The sequence below is a fragment of the Squalius cephalus genome, assembly GCF_949319135.1.
Source record: "Squalius cephalus genome assembly, chromosome: 9".
Taxonomy (NCBI): domain Eukaryota; kingdom Metazoa; phylum Chordata; class Actinopteri; order Cypriniformes; family Leuciscidae; genus Squalius; species Squalius cephalus.
In genome coordinates this window covers 19,972,208-19,988,915 of record NC_137130.1, presented here as the reverse complement: position 1 = coordinate 19,988,915, position 16,708 = coordinate 19,972,208, and the positions used below count along the sequence as shown (strand labels likewise).

The following is a 16,708-nucleotide window of genomic DNA, read 5'->3' as shown; positions in this document are numbered from 1 at the left end:
AAATTTGATGAGTGCAGTGCTGAGCTAAACAAAAAGTGGCTGATAAGTTAGCCATAAACCCACTTCGCCATTCTTGGAGAGATGATTTGGTTTACAAATGCTAATGCGGTTATTAAAGGCAGAATGCAGTCATTCCCTTCCACAATTCCACATCTGGATGCACTTAAAAATCCACTCAACAGACTTAGAAAATATCAAGATGCTTAATGAAGTGGGTACTCATCAGAGTTTTTTAACAGGCAAATCTGTTGTAGTATTTATAGTGTGTACTGTAGCATATAGAATGAGCTCGGTGTTACCTCAACTTTAACTTTTAGAAATAAAACATACTTAAAAACTCATTTTCATACATAACAATGTCCAACAGTGAATACAGTATGCACCACTGGAGAATTCAGTGTCAAGATCACAAATCACTAGTCATTATGTTTTGGGTTTATTTATTTCTGGAATAAACCAAAGATGCAATAAAGACGTTTTATTTTTAAGATTAAAGAAGACATTTATTAATCTATATAAATTAATCGAATAAAAGCACTAGACATTTGTAAAATGTGGGATTTATTAGAATTATTTATATTCTTCCAGGGATAAATAGCAGAAATGATTGACTTTGTGATTAAAATAGCTTTTGTTTTGTTTATTTATTGTTGTTATTTTATGTAACAAATGCAGACAGAAGTAATAATGGAATGTTTGGTATGCAACGAGTTTAGCTTTATTCAACTGTTTCTGGAGCATCGGTCAGTACCATTTAGTGGCATGCAGTTATAGTTAACAAAGCTCAATAATAGAGCAGCAACACCTACTGCTCTGATGTACAACACTTATACCCAAAGCACAATAACTATACAGTCAAATGGCTGTCAGCAACATGATTTATGTCTGCCATCATGTCGAGATAAGAGTTGTTTCACATTGCGCTTGCCACGCTGACATTGTTCAGGTCTATAAAGTCTGAGTTTTCCCTCTAGCCTTCACTTGTGTGGTTTCATTCCCAAAATGTCTCCAGGTACTTTATCCATTAGAGTCTCCCACAACATACACCTGATTCAGCAAATGTCTCCTGACGAACCCAGCTTGCGGCACTTTACGCTTCACATCCAGATCAGCTAATAGTGTCCAGAGAGGTGCTGTCAGGATATCTAAACTGTTGCTCTCTTGGGGTTAAAATGAACTTTCAACTGGTATTTCTAACCTGTCTTTACAGCATCCTCTTGTTAACTTACTGTCCAGAAGAATAACACGAGTGCTACAGCGAGAGGTAAAATCAACATTATTCTGAGGGTCAGACCGAAATGCCATATTGTCACAGTTAAAACAAGGTATGTTAATGGGGCACTATGCTGGAGGATGGGAAATGCCCCACATGCCCTGTCAGTTATCCTGCCCTTTTCCCAAGTGGAAATGAAATTGTGATATTAATGGTGTTTGTGAATATGGTTGTTGGTGGGCCCTCAAGCAAAAGACAAATTATGAAGTGCAGAGGGCATCTTGATTCATTTCTGGGCAAAATTGTGGCTAATGAGCAATGATCCTGATTAATGTATAATGATTATTTTGTTAATGTAATTGTGAACTGTAATTGCCCTGGCATTTTCCATCACATAGATCCATTTCACCAAATGAATGTAAAACTGTTCTGAAAAGACAAAACCACAAAGCAAACCCGAATTAGTTCATCTGAGTATAGGGATTCAGAGAATTACCAGTTTTTTGGCTCATTTGTGCTAAATTCTGAATAATTTTTGCACATTTTGAATAATTAATATGGTTTTTTTTATTATTATGTACAGTATTCCTCTCTCTCAATATAACTGTGGTAATTAGATAAGAAATCATTCGCACAAGGCCTGTGAGATCCTGAGGGGGAAGTTCAATCATATTTATCATATTGCATATCCTGATTAAGAGGCGCTTGTGAACTGTGGGTTGTGGGGAGCAAGATAATTTTATAATACATCCTCCGGTCACACACAACAACAATACATTCTGCTGCTGCTGCTTCTGCTGTTTTGGATAACGGCAAATTTGTTTTTCAGTTAGGGCTTAATGGTTTAATAATCTCAAAAGAAACATGGATGCAGTGCACACTTTTGCAATTACGCAAGAAAGTGGCTGTCATTCATGATTTCATGTAGTCACATCTGACTGTAGTTAATACACCAGCAGCACCTTGCTAATCTTTCTCAGAGGAGAATGAAGTGTGAAAACACTAACACTGTGCTGGATGATGTCGTGGTTGCCTTTAGCGATGGTCTCATCCTCAGCATGGTAAAACTGATCCAATATATTTCTTTTCAGTTTTGCATATAAATAAAGCCATTTGTCACATTGCAGACACGGAGAGCCCTTCACGTTCAAAGGGGAGCCCTCTCTCTGAGGTGTTTAGATTTCCCATCTGGCTCTTCTGGGTGATGGCTGTGTACTGCAGGAACAGCTGGCGGCCCACCTGTCCCCCCGCACCCAACTCAACTTCTGTGAGAGATGAAAATAGAGAAATGAACAATGCTTTGACTTATAAAATGTTTTCCTATTTCACAATGTTTTTAAAACACTTGGAAGCCTGGTGGCTGAAGAGATGGATGCTGCATTTAAGAATAGCAGTTTGGTTTTGTTGAGTCATAATGCAAACAAAACTAGCATGTGTATTCAGATAATTCCACGTTTAGAAGTGTTCAAATTATTCCAGGGTGTTTGAAAAGAGCAAACCATTTTTACGTTTTGGTGGGTCTTGTGAGCAATCCTCTTCTCTTTAATGTAACAGTTCCATTAGATTGAATCAACTTATTTTACAAGTAAAAAACATGCTAAATAAAGTCTTCTGCAAACATACATTCAAACACTTCTGCAAACATTGATGTGTGATTGCTCATGGTGTCTTGTTTCTGATTTGCTGGTGTGTTTACAGTGTTCAATTTATATGTTTATTCTTTTTGTATATTCTTTAAGCGCAAAATAAAGTTGTGCTTTTCATAAAAACTTTTGCAAACGTTTGTTTTTAAAGATTTTCTTTTACATTATGTCTAACGGTTATATTTTTCTGACTATATCAATATGTCAGACTTTACAGGCTCACGTTTCAAGCCATGACGAGGAGAAGTGTTGTTTTGTCTGTATTAATAATATAGGAATCATTGAATCCTTTATTTAAACGATTCCATAAAACACTGATTGATTCGGAGACCAAACACACGCCACTATTGTGTGCTGTTCGGAGATGCGCAAAGCGTTCAGTCGTGTTATTATTTACTATTAACTAGTAGTAACCCAGCAAACACAGAACGATCCCCTATCGTTAGTATTTCGTTTCTGTTTGGTTATATTTTGAGAACCAAATAATAACGTTCTAGGAACATTCTCTAATGACATAATGACAGAATGACTCTAGTTCCGTAATCATTGTGGGAATCATCATTTGGGAAACAAGTTCATGGAGTGCATAGGAGGACCAAAAGGGCCAAATTCACATGTGCTGTATATGAGTATAATGTAAAACATTGTTAGTTAGTTGTGCTGTTGACCGATTACTGGCCTCACTGTGGTTGAATCAAAGTCGTAGTGATATTTGGAACAACAGCATTCTTTATTATGTGATGTTTTTGATATTGCTCAGTTATCATATAATTTACTTTTCCTGCTGTGCAAGCAATGAAGAGCTTTAATTTCATCTAGAAATGTTATGGTACATTTGTCATTTAATGGCAGCATTAGTCAGTGCATATTAGCAAGGGTCATTCTTTTCTCGAGATAATTACATCAGAAAATAAGCAATAAGACACAGTGATGATTGTGGTTTGTCAGGTTTCCATGGAGTTTTTCTTTTGTTGGTGAAGACAAAGATTGAATATTTTCTTTAATTTGAGGACAGCAGGAGGGAGAGAGAGACAACTCAAAGACATCTCTTTTATTAGTTATTTTTGCAATGAGATAAGTGCAGGCAACTTTTTAAAGCTGCAGTACATAGCTTTTTTGGGTTAAAAATGATCCAAAATATAATTTTTTATTTTTGTTTATCTATCTGCTTGCCTTAGCTCGATTCAAAACGGTAAGCTTGTAATAATGTTTTTAATTCCAGTGGTACTGGTGGATTTCCGCGGGAAATTCGAGCATGTCTTGCGTCATTGCGTCACATAAAGAAGGAGTCTCGGCTAGTAGGCTATGAGTGTGAGGATGTTGGAGGTGGAGATTTATAGCCTTTTCTCACAGCACTTGATATAATTAAACTGATCAATTTCATGACGGATCCAGAAAGGTTCAAATGACAATCACCAGTGACAACTGGAGATTCACCCGTTGTAAAACGCAAAAGACTTCGGACTTCGGAGAAAAAAAGAGACTGCAACTGGGCCCCATGCGAAAACAAGGACAAATATCGGAAGGGCATTAAATGTAGTCACGTAATGCTGATGTTGTTAACATTAACAATTTGAGAACCAAGTTTAATTTGCACGGTTTGACGTGATATAAGCGATCGTTAGATTTAATCAGCGCGATTTACTGCAATGCTTTTTTGCAACAAAAGTGGATGTTACTTACTTAGTTGTTCAGATTTTCTGGTGAAAATTCTTATGTTGGTCCATTCTTCCAAAAAGTAGAATCTGTGATTGCGAATGACAGTATCAACACCATCAGAGCGGTGATTGACAGCCGCACATTCTCCTCAAAACATTGGATTCATCCGCGCTGTGCCATGCCGAGGCACAACGCACGTAAAGTTGATAATTCCGAGAATAACTGCAATTGCAGATTTCGAACAGAGATGGCGACACAGAGGAAAAACTGAGGACTGCAGCTTTAAATACTAATTTATGATTTTTGATGACAGAAAATACAGAAAATGGGCTTGTAGACAAAGATATTAAAAGGGCCAATCTGGAGTTTTTCTTGCTTTCTTTTATTAATTACCATAGCATATGGCAGATGTTGCATGATTCAGTATATTCAGCATATTCACCTTTAAATTAGTTCACCTTTAAATGTTCCCACAGACATATAATTCACATATCCAAGTGAACTCTGCACCAGAAGTATCTCTGAAACCCCTGAGAATGCCACAATCTCCTGCCTGACCATTCATAATATTTAGTGTCAGCCTGTAACAAATGTGTCTCCGCTCTGAAATAGCAAATGCATTGTTTGAGCATTACTTCTTTCTCACCCTGACATCGGCCGTCTCGTGTGATGCTATCTGTCAGTAACTGCTATTACAGAAATGATGGGTGTCACTGGCGTTTCTATAAATCAAACTGATGAGTCCTTGCCTGAAATTTGCCAGTGAGAGTTTGATTTCTCTCCTATTTTTTTTAACCTAGAGTCACAAGTGAAGAATTACGTTAGTCAACAAACTCATCCTCTCATAATGGATTTAGTTTGTTTATTATGAAGTGGGAATATATGTCCTTACACAGAGCCATATGGACTCCGATCTAGAGCACAAGAGCCTGAGGTGACTTGTAATGAAAGTAATATAGGCAAAAGGTCCTTTTTTTCCCCATCATTACCACATGGAAATACAATTGCAGCACATCAAACACGATTATAAATCCAATACTACTACTACTACTACTACTACTACTACTACTACTACTACTAATAATAATAATAATAAATATGTAGTTAATAAATAAATATTTGATAAATGTGTTGGCTTTGCCTTCATAAATGCTTCATTGTTATTTTAGTAGTGGACATTTTATTTTATATTGTTCATGTTACATGTTTCATGTACTTACCATAGTAAATTATGCATAACTACATGCAACTAACCCTTAACCAAACCCCAACCCTATAGTAAGTACATGTTGTTAATTTAACATTACTCAGTACTTAAATATATAATCACACTGTAAATGACACCTTACAATAAAGTGTAACCTTTTAGTATAATTTATATAGTATTTATTATTAATTTGAATGAGTTTTTTCATCTCAATTTTAGTTTTAGTAATTATGTTTATGATCTTATGAAATTATGAGTAATTATGATGTGTTTTTCACATTTGTACTTTTTTAAATATTTGTTTGTAGCTTGAATTTTTTTTTTATTATTATTATTAAAATTTTTGTTATTACATATTTACTACTTAAATGTATTTATTTCAGTTAGCTGCCCAGGGAAAATTTCTCATTTTTATTTAAGATTTTAAGTCTAAGTTTGTCATCTAATATATATTTCTTATTTTATTTTTGTTCAGCTTTAATATTGAAATAATTTTTAGTTAACAATATCAGCACTGGTCTGAATATGCTAAAATGTTTTATTCAGAATCCACACTGTGACTCATTTAAGCGGGAGAGAAAACTGAGTTGTGTGGGACTTTTCAGATCGTCGTGCCCAGAATAAATGTATCTAAATTTAGGTCCTCTATTGGAGGATATCTCAAGAATTGTTTTTCATAAAATCCACTAGTTTTATATAAAGATACCAAGTTTGATTAAAGACTTTGCAGTTTATATTTTCATATTTCCTGTTAAATTTAAATTGAACAAAACAAATTCTAAGACCTGAAGCACTCTGTAACAAATGTTCACTCTTTAAAGGTAGATAGACACAGACAGCTGTCTCATGAAGGAAATCTACCCTTTGGAGTACTGTCGTTCCAAGCCTCACATATATCTGACTCAGTGTTGATAGGGCCAGTGAAGGTGAAGACTCTTCTGGAGAGGTGTGAGTAATGAAGCAGCTCGAATGAAGGAGACCAGAACAGACAAAATCCATCCCTCCAAACAGTTATAGGAGAATCTTTCCATTTCACTCCAGGTCTGCTTACAATAAGAACATTGTGATCACAGTTAAAAAAAAAACAAAAAAAAAAAAACAGTTTATGAATCAAATGTTAGTTTTGACTGTTGATATCAGTGAATGCTCAGGATGATCTAAGTGTAAAATGTATTCATTATATATTTTAGAGTTTGGTGCAGAGCATAAACATAAGCATTTTAAATGCAATAATGCTGAGCCATAGTACACCAAACAAATCTATCAAACCAGAATCTCAACCTCTGAATTCTGTATTCCCAGGATGAAAGACCATATGGAAATTACCTAAGAGCTGAATTCGCACAGCATCATTGGACATTGGATAAGATTGGTATACAGCCTTAAGCAGACATATTCTTCATTGTGTGAGATTGTATCCGTTTCTGAGTGGCGATGTAAGAGATCTTGAAATATTTAACATCCAGCAACCTTTGAGAATTTAGAATAAATAATACATTTTTCATGGTTCTCAATCTTTAGCAAGGCGATGTTCAACCAGAATCGGATTTGTATGGGTGGAAGAAAGTGTCAAAAGCGGCCTTGTAATTTAATGGCGATTCGGTACAGACTCATAACTTGACATCCAACAAGAAAAAGCTCAGCGTAAGACCTTAAGGGGGAGTCTATTGAGCTACTAGATAAATGAGAACTGAATGCATTTATGCAGATGGTGGAAATAGTGCCGTCAGTAGAAGGCAGGCACATGAATCATTTTCTTCCACCATTATGTGCATTAATAAATAGTCCAATGCAACTTCTACTACTAAAGCATTAAAGCACAGACTATTTTAAATATCAATTAAATAGTGTATAATGATTCTATAATTGGACAGTCTATCAAACAATAACTTCAGCAATATATTCTCTAGAGACTCTTGTCACATTGAAAATCTAATTCCATCACAACCACTGGAGAAGAAAACAGGAACTAGCATGCACGGTTGAAAAGTCCTCATATAGAGATTAGATATAGAGTGCGTAATTCTAGCATCTTTGTGGCATTGAGATCATGAATCTTTTTGCACTAATCAGACCACAAGCATATTTATTGCACACAATTGATGATCTACAAAGCATTCAGTATTGATCCATGTAATATGAAGTAGTGCAAATATAGAAAAAACTGTTACAGCTCATGAATAAGATCAATTCATTGCAAACTGCAAGCGTGGTCATGCATTTGTTTAAGCAAACCATTTCATGAGCAATATGATCTATACGCATTATCTGACATATCGCCATGCATGGTTTTCAGTTAATAAATAATTGATAAAGAGATATTGAAGTGCTGGCTTTGACTTCACTTCTTCCTTAATATTTAAATCTTTCGTATTTTGACCCACGAGAAACAGACATCTGAACTGAGAGGGTAAAACTTTAAATATTAATGTTATTGCCTCTTCATTCTGTCCCATGTGAAGCCTGTTTATACTCTCTTATGTGATAACATGCTTATCACTCTTCCCAGTGGGAGTCTTGACCGCAACATTAAGCCACTGTTGCACAAACACACTTATCATCCAACTGTCCACACCAGTTTGAACCTCCATTGCAATGTCTGTCTCTATCTATCTATCTATCTATCTATCTATCTATCTATCTATCTATCTATCTATCTATCTATCTATCTATCTATCTATCTATCTATCTATCTATCTATCTATCTATCTACTGTATGACCCTTTAATATCTCTTAATTCCATTATTTGGTATTAGTTTGAATGCTTAAATATGCCGTAGAATTGTACACTCAACAGCATCTGTTTACTGCACCGCTATATTTAGAGCAATACTCTTTCACATCACCTGTGATGATTTAGTTTCAGTCACTGGGTTAGATTAAGGTTGTTTAACTCACCTGCTGTTGATCTGGCCAGTGATGCAGTCAGGATAATGTGAGAAGATGAGAATAACCCCCAAATGAAGATGAAAAGGCGACCAAAAATGAGATAATGAAGCCGGTTTTATTGAGTTTGGTTCTTGACTTTAAAAGCATCAGGTGCCAAACGAAAGCTTTTTATGTATTTTTTCATGGCGTTTGAACATAATTAATTGCTTTTCACTCCACTTCCTGTTTATTCTTTCCATGTGAATCATTTAGTCCTCACAAAGGGAAATGGAGGAGCAGTTGTCTGAGTCAGTAGGCAGGTGTTGTCATCCCATTTAAAACCTATGGGTGTCACCAGCTGTCTAGTAAAGTAAGATGGATGAGATCCAAAAGTGTTTACAACCACCAGGCCAAGAATGAATGAATGAATGAATAAATAAATAAATAAATAAATAAATAAATAAATAAATAAATAAATAAATAAATAAATAAATAGTGCACATGACTAAATGGATAGGCTCACAGGATGGCAAACACTTTCGAAAATATGTTGAGCATCCATCTTTATTCACAATTTTGAGTGGTCAGTGGCACTGATGGCCAACTTCTTTACTGTATATTGTTAAGTTACATAGACTTTCCTTTCATGAAATTCAGGTTTTACATTCATAATCTAATGATGAGTAATTTGGCCACTACTAATACTAATAGTCATTAGCATTAATAAATTATATTTTCACAAAAATGTCTTTATTTTTAAAAATTCTTGTTGCTATAATTACACAGACAACAGAGAAAGGGTGGGAAATTTTCAGAACTGTATTTAAATTGTTAAAACATCGAGCGCATAGCCTCCGGAAGTTTTTCTCGTGCTTTATAGACCACCTGGAAAAATGTCAACTGTAAAGCAATGGAACACTAACTAGGCTTAATTAACTCACTGGTTGTTGATGTCAATCGTAATTCAACCTGCTGGACAATCTATCTTAAGCTGGTAGCTTTGTGTTGAAACATCTGGTTTCTAGCTAAAATATTCTAAGTTAGACATTAACTGGTGCTGGTCAACCAACTAATGACCTACTAAGTGGATTGGTTATCTTAGACCAGCTAGAAACCAGCTAGCATCTTCCTGAACATCTCCAGCAGGGAAAACAGCTGCGGAGCTGTCCATGGTGCTGAAAGCGTACCGGCTCACAATTCACTGATGAAATCACTATGCCCTGATGAATATGCCACATACACTTTTCCACATCGTTCGCCTCTATTTCTCCAAAACAAATTTATACGTCATATGGGACTGACTTATGATGCATTTGGAGCTCAACCAGTGTTTGTTTTGGAAAATGAGGGACGCGTGGTAAAAGAGGGAGCGCGATGTGTAAGTGTGTGCGCGTTAGAGGGATGACGATGACGGTGTTTGGGGAGCTGTGGGTGTCTTTAAGAGCTTCTTTCAGCTGCTCACTGGTGTCAGGATAGAGAGGCACGAGCCACTGAAATACTCACGAGAACAGAGAGACACGCATCGTATTGGAAATACGTTTATTTTCATACACATTTAGGATATACTGCCATCGGGAAACCTGGACAAGATGCAGTCGCCAAAGTCACAGGCTTTTGCTGTCAGTCTGACGCTGTTCTCCGTTCTCAGCTCGGCAATGTGCGCCAGTCACTGTAAGTACATGCAGTGCCGTTGAGCACTGTATCCCATTAAAAGTTGCTTTGGTTTGTGATTTTGTTTTTAAAAATGCGTCTTTATTAGACCCAATGATTTCATACTGATACTATACAATCGGAGATCCTTAAATTAATTAAATTATTGAAAGAATGCAGGGGATTTAAAGACTATTCCTGCAAATATGAACTTTTACTGGATCTGGTGAACCTGTAACAATGTTGAATGACTGCATTCGCGTTTCACGATGTGACTTCTCATAAGCATTTGCCAAAAGATAATGGAGTAGGTGTGAGACATTGTGCATTTCAAATGTTATCACGAAAAATGAGGCATAAAAAGCAGTTATTTGCAGGTTGTATCATTTCTCGATTAAGTAGGAGATGGGCAATGTTGTAACATTTTGTTTCAACGTCTGCAACTCATTGTTTATTTGTGTATTAGCTTTTATATGATATTCCCATATGTGTCTGCTACCAAATAAAGTAGTTTAAAAATACTACTACTTATTACTAAACTGTCTAAATTAATATAAAGTACAGAGACCGCTTAAATGCTGTATATGCAATACCGGATGGGTTGTAACACTAATAAAGCACATTTTACATTTTGTGCATTAATTGATTGTGGCAAGTTCCCCATGCATTACCAGTAAACATTGTATATGAAGCATTTTCAGCAGCTAGGAACAAAATAACACATTTAAAAATGAGAAAAAAAGCTCTAAAAACAACAGTTCTGTTAATCAGAAATGTAGGAACATATACTGTACCATTTTGTTTTAATTTGTGTGCTTCCAGTTGAAGTACATTGAAAAGTGTTACAACCTCTCCCATTATTCTAGTTATAACATGTATATCAGATTAAACAAGATAACCTTCTCATCCAAATGATTCCAGTCCTGTCATGTAACATCCATTATGCAATGACATCCCAAAATTAAATTATATACCTAGCGTGAAATTATTCTTATGATGTGATTTCACTCCGTAGCTCATTTCTAATCAGTTAAATTTATGGTTTTACCTGTTCTTTGCTCTCCTCTATACTATTTCAGTGTTGTAGCTGAGTTATGTGCGCCAAACGGGATGATTTCCAGTGTCATTCCAACACACTTTATTTTATTTTCATTACTGTGAATGATCGCAATGTGTGTGAAGCTCGATGTGTTTAAAGCGTTCTCACTGTGCCTTCTCAGCTATAAATGCATGAATCAGGAGAGCACATTGTTCCCCTCATAGATCCACCTTTTCCTGTATTATTAAGATGAGAAACACTATGCTACTGGAAGTATCTGTAGATTTCACTAGGCAATGATATCTGTCATTTCTATGTATTCAGAGTCCGTTTGCATTGTTACATGATATGAAACAAAAACTTCCTTCATTCATGGCTCTGCTCAGCATGATATGTGCTCTGTGGATCTGGATCAGATGAAGTGAATCCTTACTGAGGACATGCAAAAGGATATTCTCATATTTACCACAGGGGTACCAGAATAAAGCTGGAGATCCATCATGCCCTTGTCATCTGTGTCAGGTAACAGAGATAATGGTTGGTTCTGTCTCTCCCAGGAGCCCCTGGCTCGGTTCTCAAAGAGGGATAACAAGGGGATGTCCTTTCAGATCTGGTGTCCCTGGAAGAACAACTACATCCCTTTTACTGTGACCACTGGGACAGTGGATGGTCTCAACATGACACAAGATAAAAGCCTTGTTTCACCTGGCTAGGGCAAACTGAGGCAAGACCTAGAGGATCAGTGTTTTTTGACATTGTCTGTGGACATGATTGTAGTAAAAATATCCAGCTTTTTTTTTACCTCAAAAAATGAATAGAAGTAGAGATAATGCAGAATAGTTGATCTAAGTCATTGAGAATTGTCTTCTGAGTGTGAGACTTGCAAACATGTTTTAATAGCATCTCTAGAACATACTGTGCTGCCATATATTCACTATTACTCCATTAAGAAATAATGGTGCCTTTTTGCACTATAATAACCATTCTTGGTTCCACAAAGAAAGGTCCATATTTTTTTATTATTAGTATGGCAAACATTTTCTAATTTATGGAACATTTTTCTGTTACAAAGAACTTTTGTGCAATGTGAAGGTTCTATACACTCTTAAAATAACAGATCCATTTTGGGTTCCCCAAAGAACCTTCCAGTAAGCACTGCTTTTCTTTGTGTGAAGAACTTTTTAATAATCTAAGGAACTGTTTTCCACTATAAAGAAGCTTTTGTGCAATGCAAAGATTCCATGGTTGTTGAAGGTTCCTTATGGACACATATAAATGCCAAACTTTTATTTAGTAAAAGGTTCTTCATGGAACTCTCACAAATTATTTATTTATTTTTAATGGAGAATTCTGGGCTAAATAGTATTAGACCCATACTATTTCTTTAAAGTTGCGATGAAATGGGCGGAGTGACAGATGTTTTTTTTTTTGCATTATGATGCACATCAGAACGTCAATGAAACGCATTATCAAAATTAAAGAAAAACAACAACAAAAAACAACTGGCAACCTGGTTGTATTCAAGTCTAATCAATGGAGGCAGATCTGAGAGCTTGCAGTCGATTTTAAGCATGGTTGGCAGGTCTCTGCAACAAAAGTAGCCCAAAAATAGCTCAATGCGATTTTCTCCATCGGGCGACCAAATACTCCACTGAATTTGGTGTTGGAGCGCCGAACTAGTACTTAAATAGTACTGAAAGAGTACAGGTGGAAATCAACCTGCAGATTTTTTTTTATCTACGGCAACAACTTAAAAGTAGCCCAATTCCGCGGGAAAACCACGGACTTGGCAACACTGATTGTAAAAAAAAGGTTGGGATTCAAGAAGACTCAGTGATTGGAGAAGTTCGACATATGTCACCAGAGAGAAGTCTGTCGTTTGACCAGAAGAACAAGTTATGACATTTTGATCAAAAATCATGCATGAATAAATTAAGATTAATGGCATACAGTAAATTTAGAAAACAGTTGCATTTTCATGTAATTCCGACTTTAAGAGTGCTTGCTGTTGTTGTTAGAACAAGACTGAATAAATCATGCAGTGTTGTCAATCAACCCATCTATAACGGACAGAAGCTAAAAGTTGTCTAAATTCTCTCTTTGAAGTTTGACTCCAAGTTTGAAGAGCAAAATGTGTGCATTGACCCAAACAGGACACAGATATTTATTCAGCTTGAACGCATGTCAGAGTGCTGTTGTGGTGCAGGCGGATTGATTTAACATTCTAAATACAACTCCCCTCTCAGTGGGGGAGAGCAGAGTCTTGTCGGGCATTAGCATGATAGAGTCGTTTATTTCAACTTTCTTATGAGGTCAAACGCGGGAGGCTTTTTAAAGGGAGCTCTCCTGTGGAGCTGACCAGATTCCCTGTGGGCTTTGTAGGGGAGGGAAACTTTAGAGGATTTTCCTCCCCGTTTCCTGTATAATAGTTTGGCACTAGGGTTAGCGTACATGAGAAAGGACCTGTTCAGATTTTCTTTGAAATTTTGATGCACAGCTAACTTGCTTCTGTTTTAACTTATGTAAAAAGATAATAAATTGCACTGACTCATCTTGGAAAGTCATACAAGAGACAATGGAGAGAATGTCATTAAGATTATAGCACATAAATCACCTTGAAAGGGTAGAGGCGGCAAAGAGCATTGACAGTGTTGTCCATATTGTAAACTTGACTTCATTCTCCATGCTGATTTATGCTGTGTGGGCGTCAGAGCATGAAAATATTGATTAATCAAGGCTTTATTCAGCCTAAATCACTGCATCCCCTGCTTCACATCTGTAAAAGGAGATACACGTACCAGAATGAGACAGATTTTGCTGAATTTCGGATGCTGACAAACTAGTTATGACATTTTTTTTTTTTGGTACTGCAGGTTAGTGGATAGTCAGCAGATATATTCTGCTCGCAATCTTATAAAGATACATTTTCAATTAACCCGTGCTTGTCCTGAAACGCTGACATTGACACACATGTGCTCTGTCTGCAATTATTGTAGCTTAGTAGTTTTTCTGTGCCTACATCATAGAGTGGATAGTTGTAGACTGCCTTACTGTGGATCATGCATCTATAATCTATCTATGATCTGAGATATAGCTATACCCAGTGGGGCTGTGACCTCTTAGGAGGATTGTGGTCAACATATTAATCATTCAGCCAGTTAAATAAGAGTCGTTGTAAAGGCTGTCTGAATCACTCATTTGTTATGATTAGATGAACAACATTTTTTTGGATCATGAATCTTTTCAGTCATTGTGGCTTTTTGGTACAAGAATGAATTGCTCTTGCAGATATTACAGATCATTTACAGTTACTAGCACACATATGGCTTTCCTTTTGTTCTCTGTGTGATAATCCATCACGCTGTTCCTATAACTTTCTTCCCTCAGTGTAAATGCACAAAAAATATATAACGGATCGTTTCCCTGGAGTTCGACCAGAGCCTGTTCTCTTGTTCTTTTTAGAGTATGGCGAAATATTTCTCTTGAAATGTTTACAGTATTGGCATGTGTAAAATTTCTTCTGGGAAAGTTAATCAATATATTTAAAGAAATGTAAATCCAAGCTATAATAGAAAAAGAGGTTCAAATGTTATTTTGTATTTTTATTCTTCTGTTTGGTTCTGTAAATTTAATTGAACTGAATTAACTGGCGCAATGCAGTGCAAAATATTACTTAAATGTAAAGCTTGAAATAGCTACTTTAATACGAAAGAAACTCTTTTAGTGCGATGTTTTGAAAATTGTCTGAATTGTCCGTTTGAGATTAGCACAAACAAGGAGCTAGAACATGAATGTGGCCTCTCATTATATCTCGTTTGCCTTCATCTGATATCTTTTGATGATAAAATCTGGAAAATAATCAGTCCTAAATGAAATAGGCTTTTGCACTCAGAACATTCTTCCCAGTGTTAAGATTACCAAAACAGGCCTTGAAACTTTTTTTTTTTTAAGAGGAGCGTATCGTGTCCCATTGCAAATTATTTAACCTCTCCCTGTTAAAACCTTATTTCGTTCTAGAATCCAAAGTATCCAGAGAGCTATTGGCAGGATGGCACTGTTGCTGGTCTAGTTTCATTTATTTGAAGATCATTGATGAGAAATGCACATTAAATGGTGGTTTGCAATGCTTTACATCTTGCGTTCTCTATTCTTTCATCCATTATTTATCTCTAGTGAGCTCCCGGTGTTAATCTATCTCAAATCTTCATACAGTCAGCACTCCGGTAAATGTTGTTGAATTATATCAGCCACGATAACGCATGCGATCAACCTTCCTTCAAGTGCATTCAGTATCCCTCTCCAATTAAAACATGATTCACATGCAGATAAGACATGTAGACATGAATATGTAACTTGTCAGAGTAACGTTAGATACTGTTTCATTTGCCTTTTGATTACAGTGCCTCGGTGTGTTTGCAGTACTAAGATGTTCACAGGAATAATAGAACAGAAATGTAACATTAACAATGGCTCCATCTGAATGTTAATCCTGAAGCTTTCCTCTAAACATTTTAAAATCCCCCCAACATTTGGCTATTTTTTCCCCCAATCACATACCTTGAGATACCAGCTTTAAAAAGTACTGTTTTTATCTTTAAACTTAAATTGGGTTTAATTGTGATACAGCTACATTTATGTATTTATCCAAATCGGCTTACATTCAAGGACTATATTTTTTTTTTTCTCAGTTCATGCATTCTTTGAGAATCAAATCCATGACCTGCTTTCTGTTTTTTTCTCTTTATTTTAAAATGCTTTTTATTCCTGTGATGACAGCTGAATTTTCAGCATCATTTCTCCAGTCTTCAGTGTCACATGATCCTTCATAAATCATTCTAATATGCTAATTTGATGCTTAAGAAACATTTCTTATTATCAATGCTGAAAACAGCGATAATACAATATTTTTGGCATGATACATTGACAATACAATATTTTTTTTGTACATTATTAGTGTATTTACTGTAACTTTTAATCAATTTAATGCATCCTTGCGGAATAGAAGCATTTTTTCTTTAAAACAATCTTACTGGCCCCAAATGTTTAAACAGTATGTAATTATTTGTATATAACTCTATTCACTTTTAAGTGATTGTTTAAGTGATTGTATTGAAGTGTGGTACGAATAAGTGTGTTGTAACTCATTGTGGGTGTTTGAAGAGAGTCAGATACTGTTGTTTTAAACAGTATGCTTACGCAATGTCAAAAGTATTTAGCATATGCCACTTCAGTGCCTCTCTCTCTCTCTCTCTCTCTCTCTCTCTCTCTCTCCCTCTCTCTCTCTCTCTCTCTCTCTCTCTCTCACCAAACGCCCAGTGGAATGATTTTCAAAAGACTTGTTTGACTCCATTTGTAAAGCTAAAGAACCTGATGAGAGTTATTAAAAAAAACATTTTCACGAAGGGAAACACCACATCAAAGAACATTC

The 16,708-nt window shown here is 35.9% G+C and overlaps 1 protein-coding gene across 1 annotated transcript in view; it reads left to right on the top strand.

Moving 5' to 3' along the window:
* The first annotated feature begins 9,979 nt into the window (after nucleotides 1–9,979).
* cntnap5a (contactin associated protein family member 5a) overlaps nucleotides 9,980–16,708 on the top strand; it is an 87,871-nt gene continuing 81,142 nt past the window's right edge. The window contains exon 1 of the mRNA XM_079881324.1: nucleotides 9,980–10,262. Coding sequence (XP_079737450.1) covers nucleotides 10,181–10,262 — 82 coding nt within the window. The 5' untranslated portion in view covers nucleotides 9,980–10,180. The remainder of the gene's footprint in view (nucleotides 10,263–16,708) is intronic.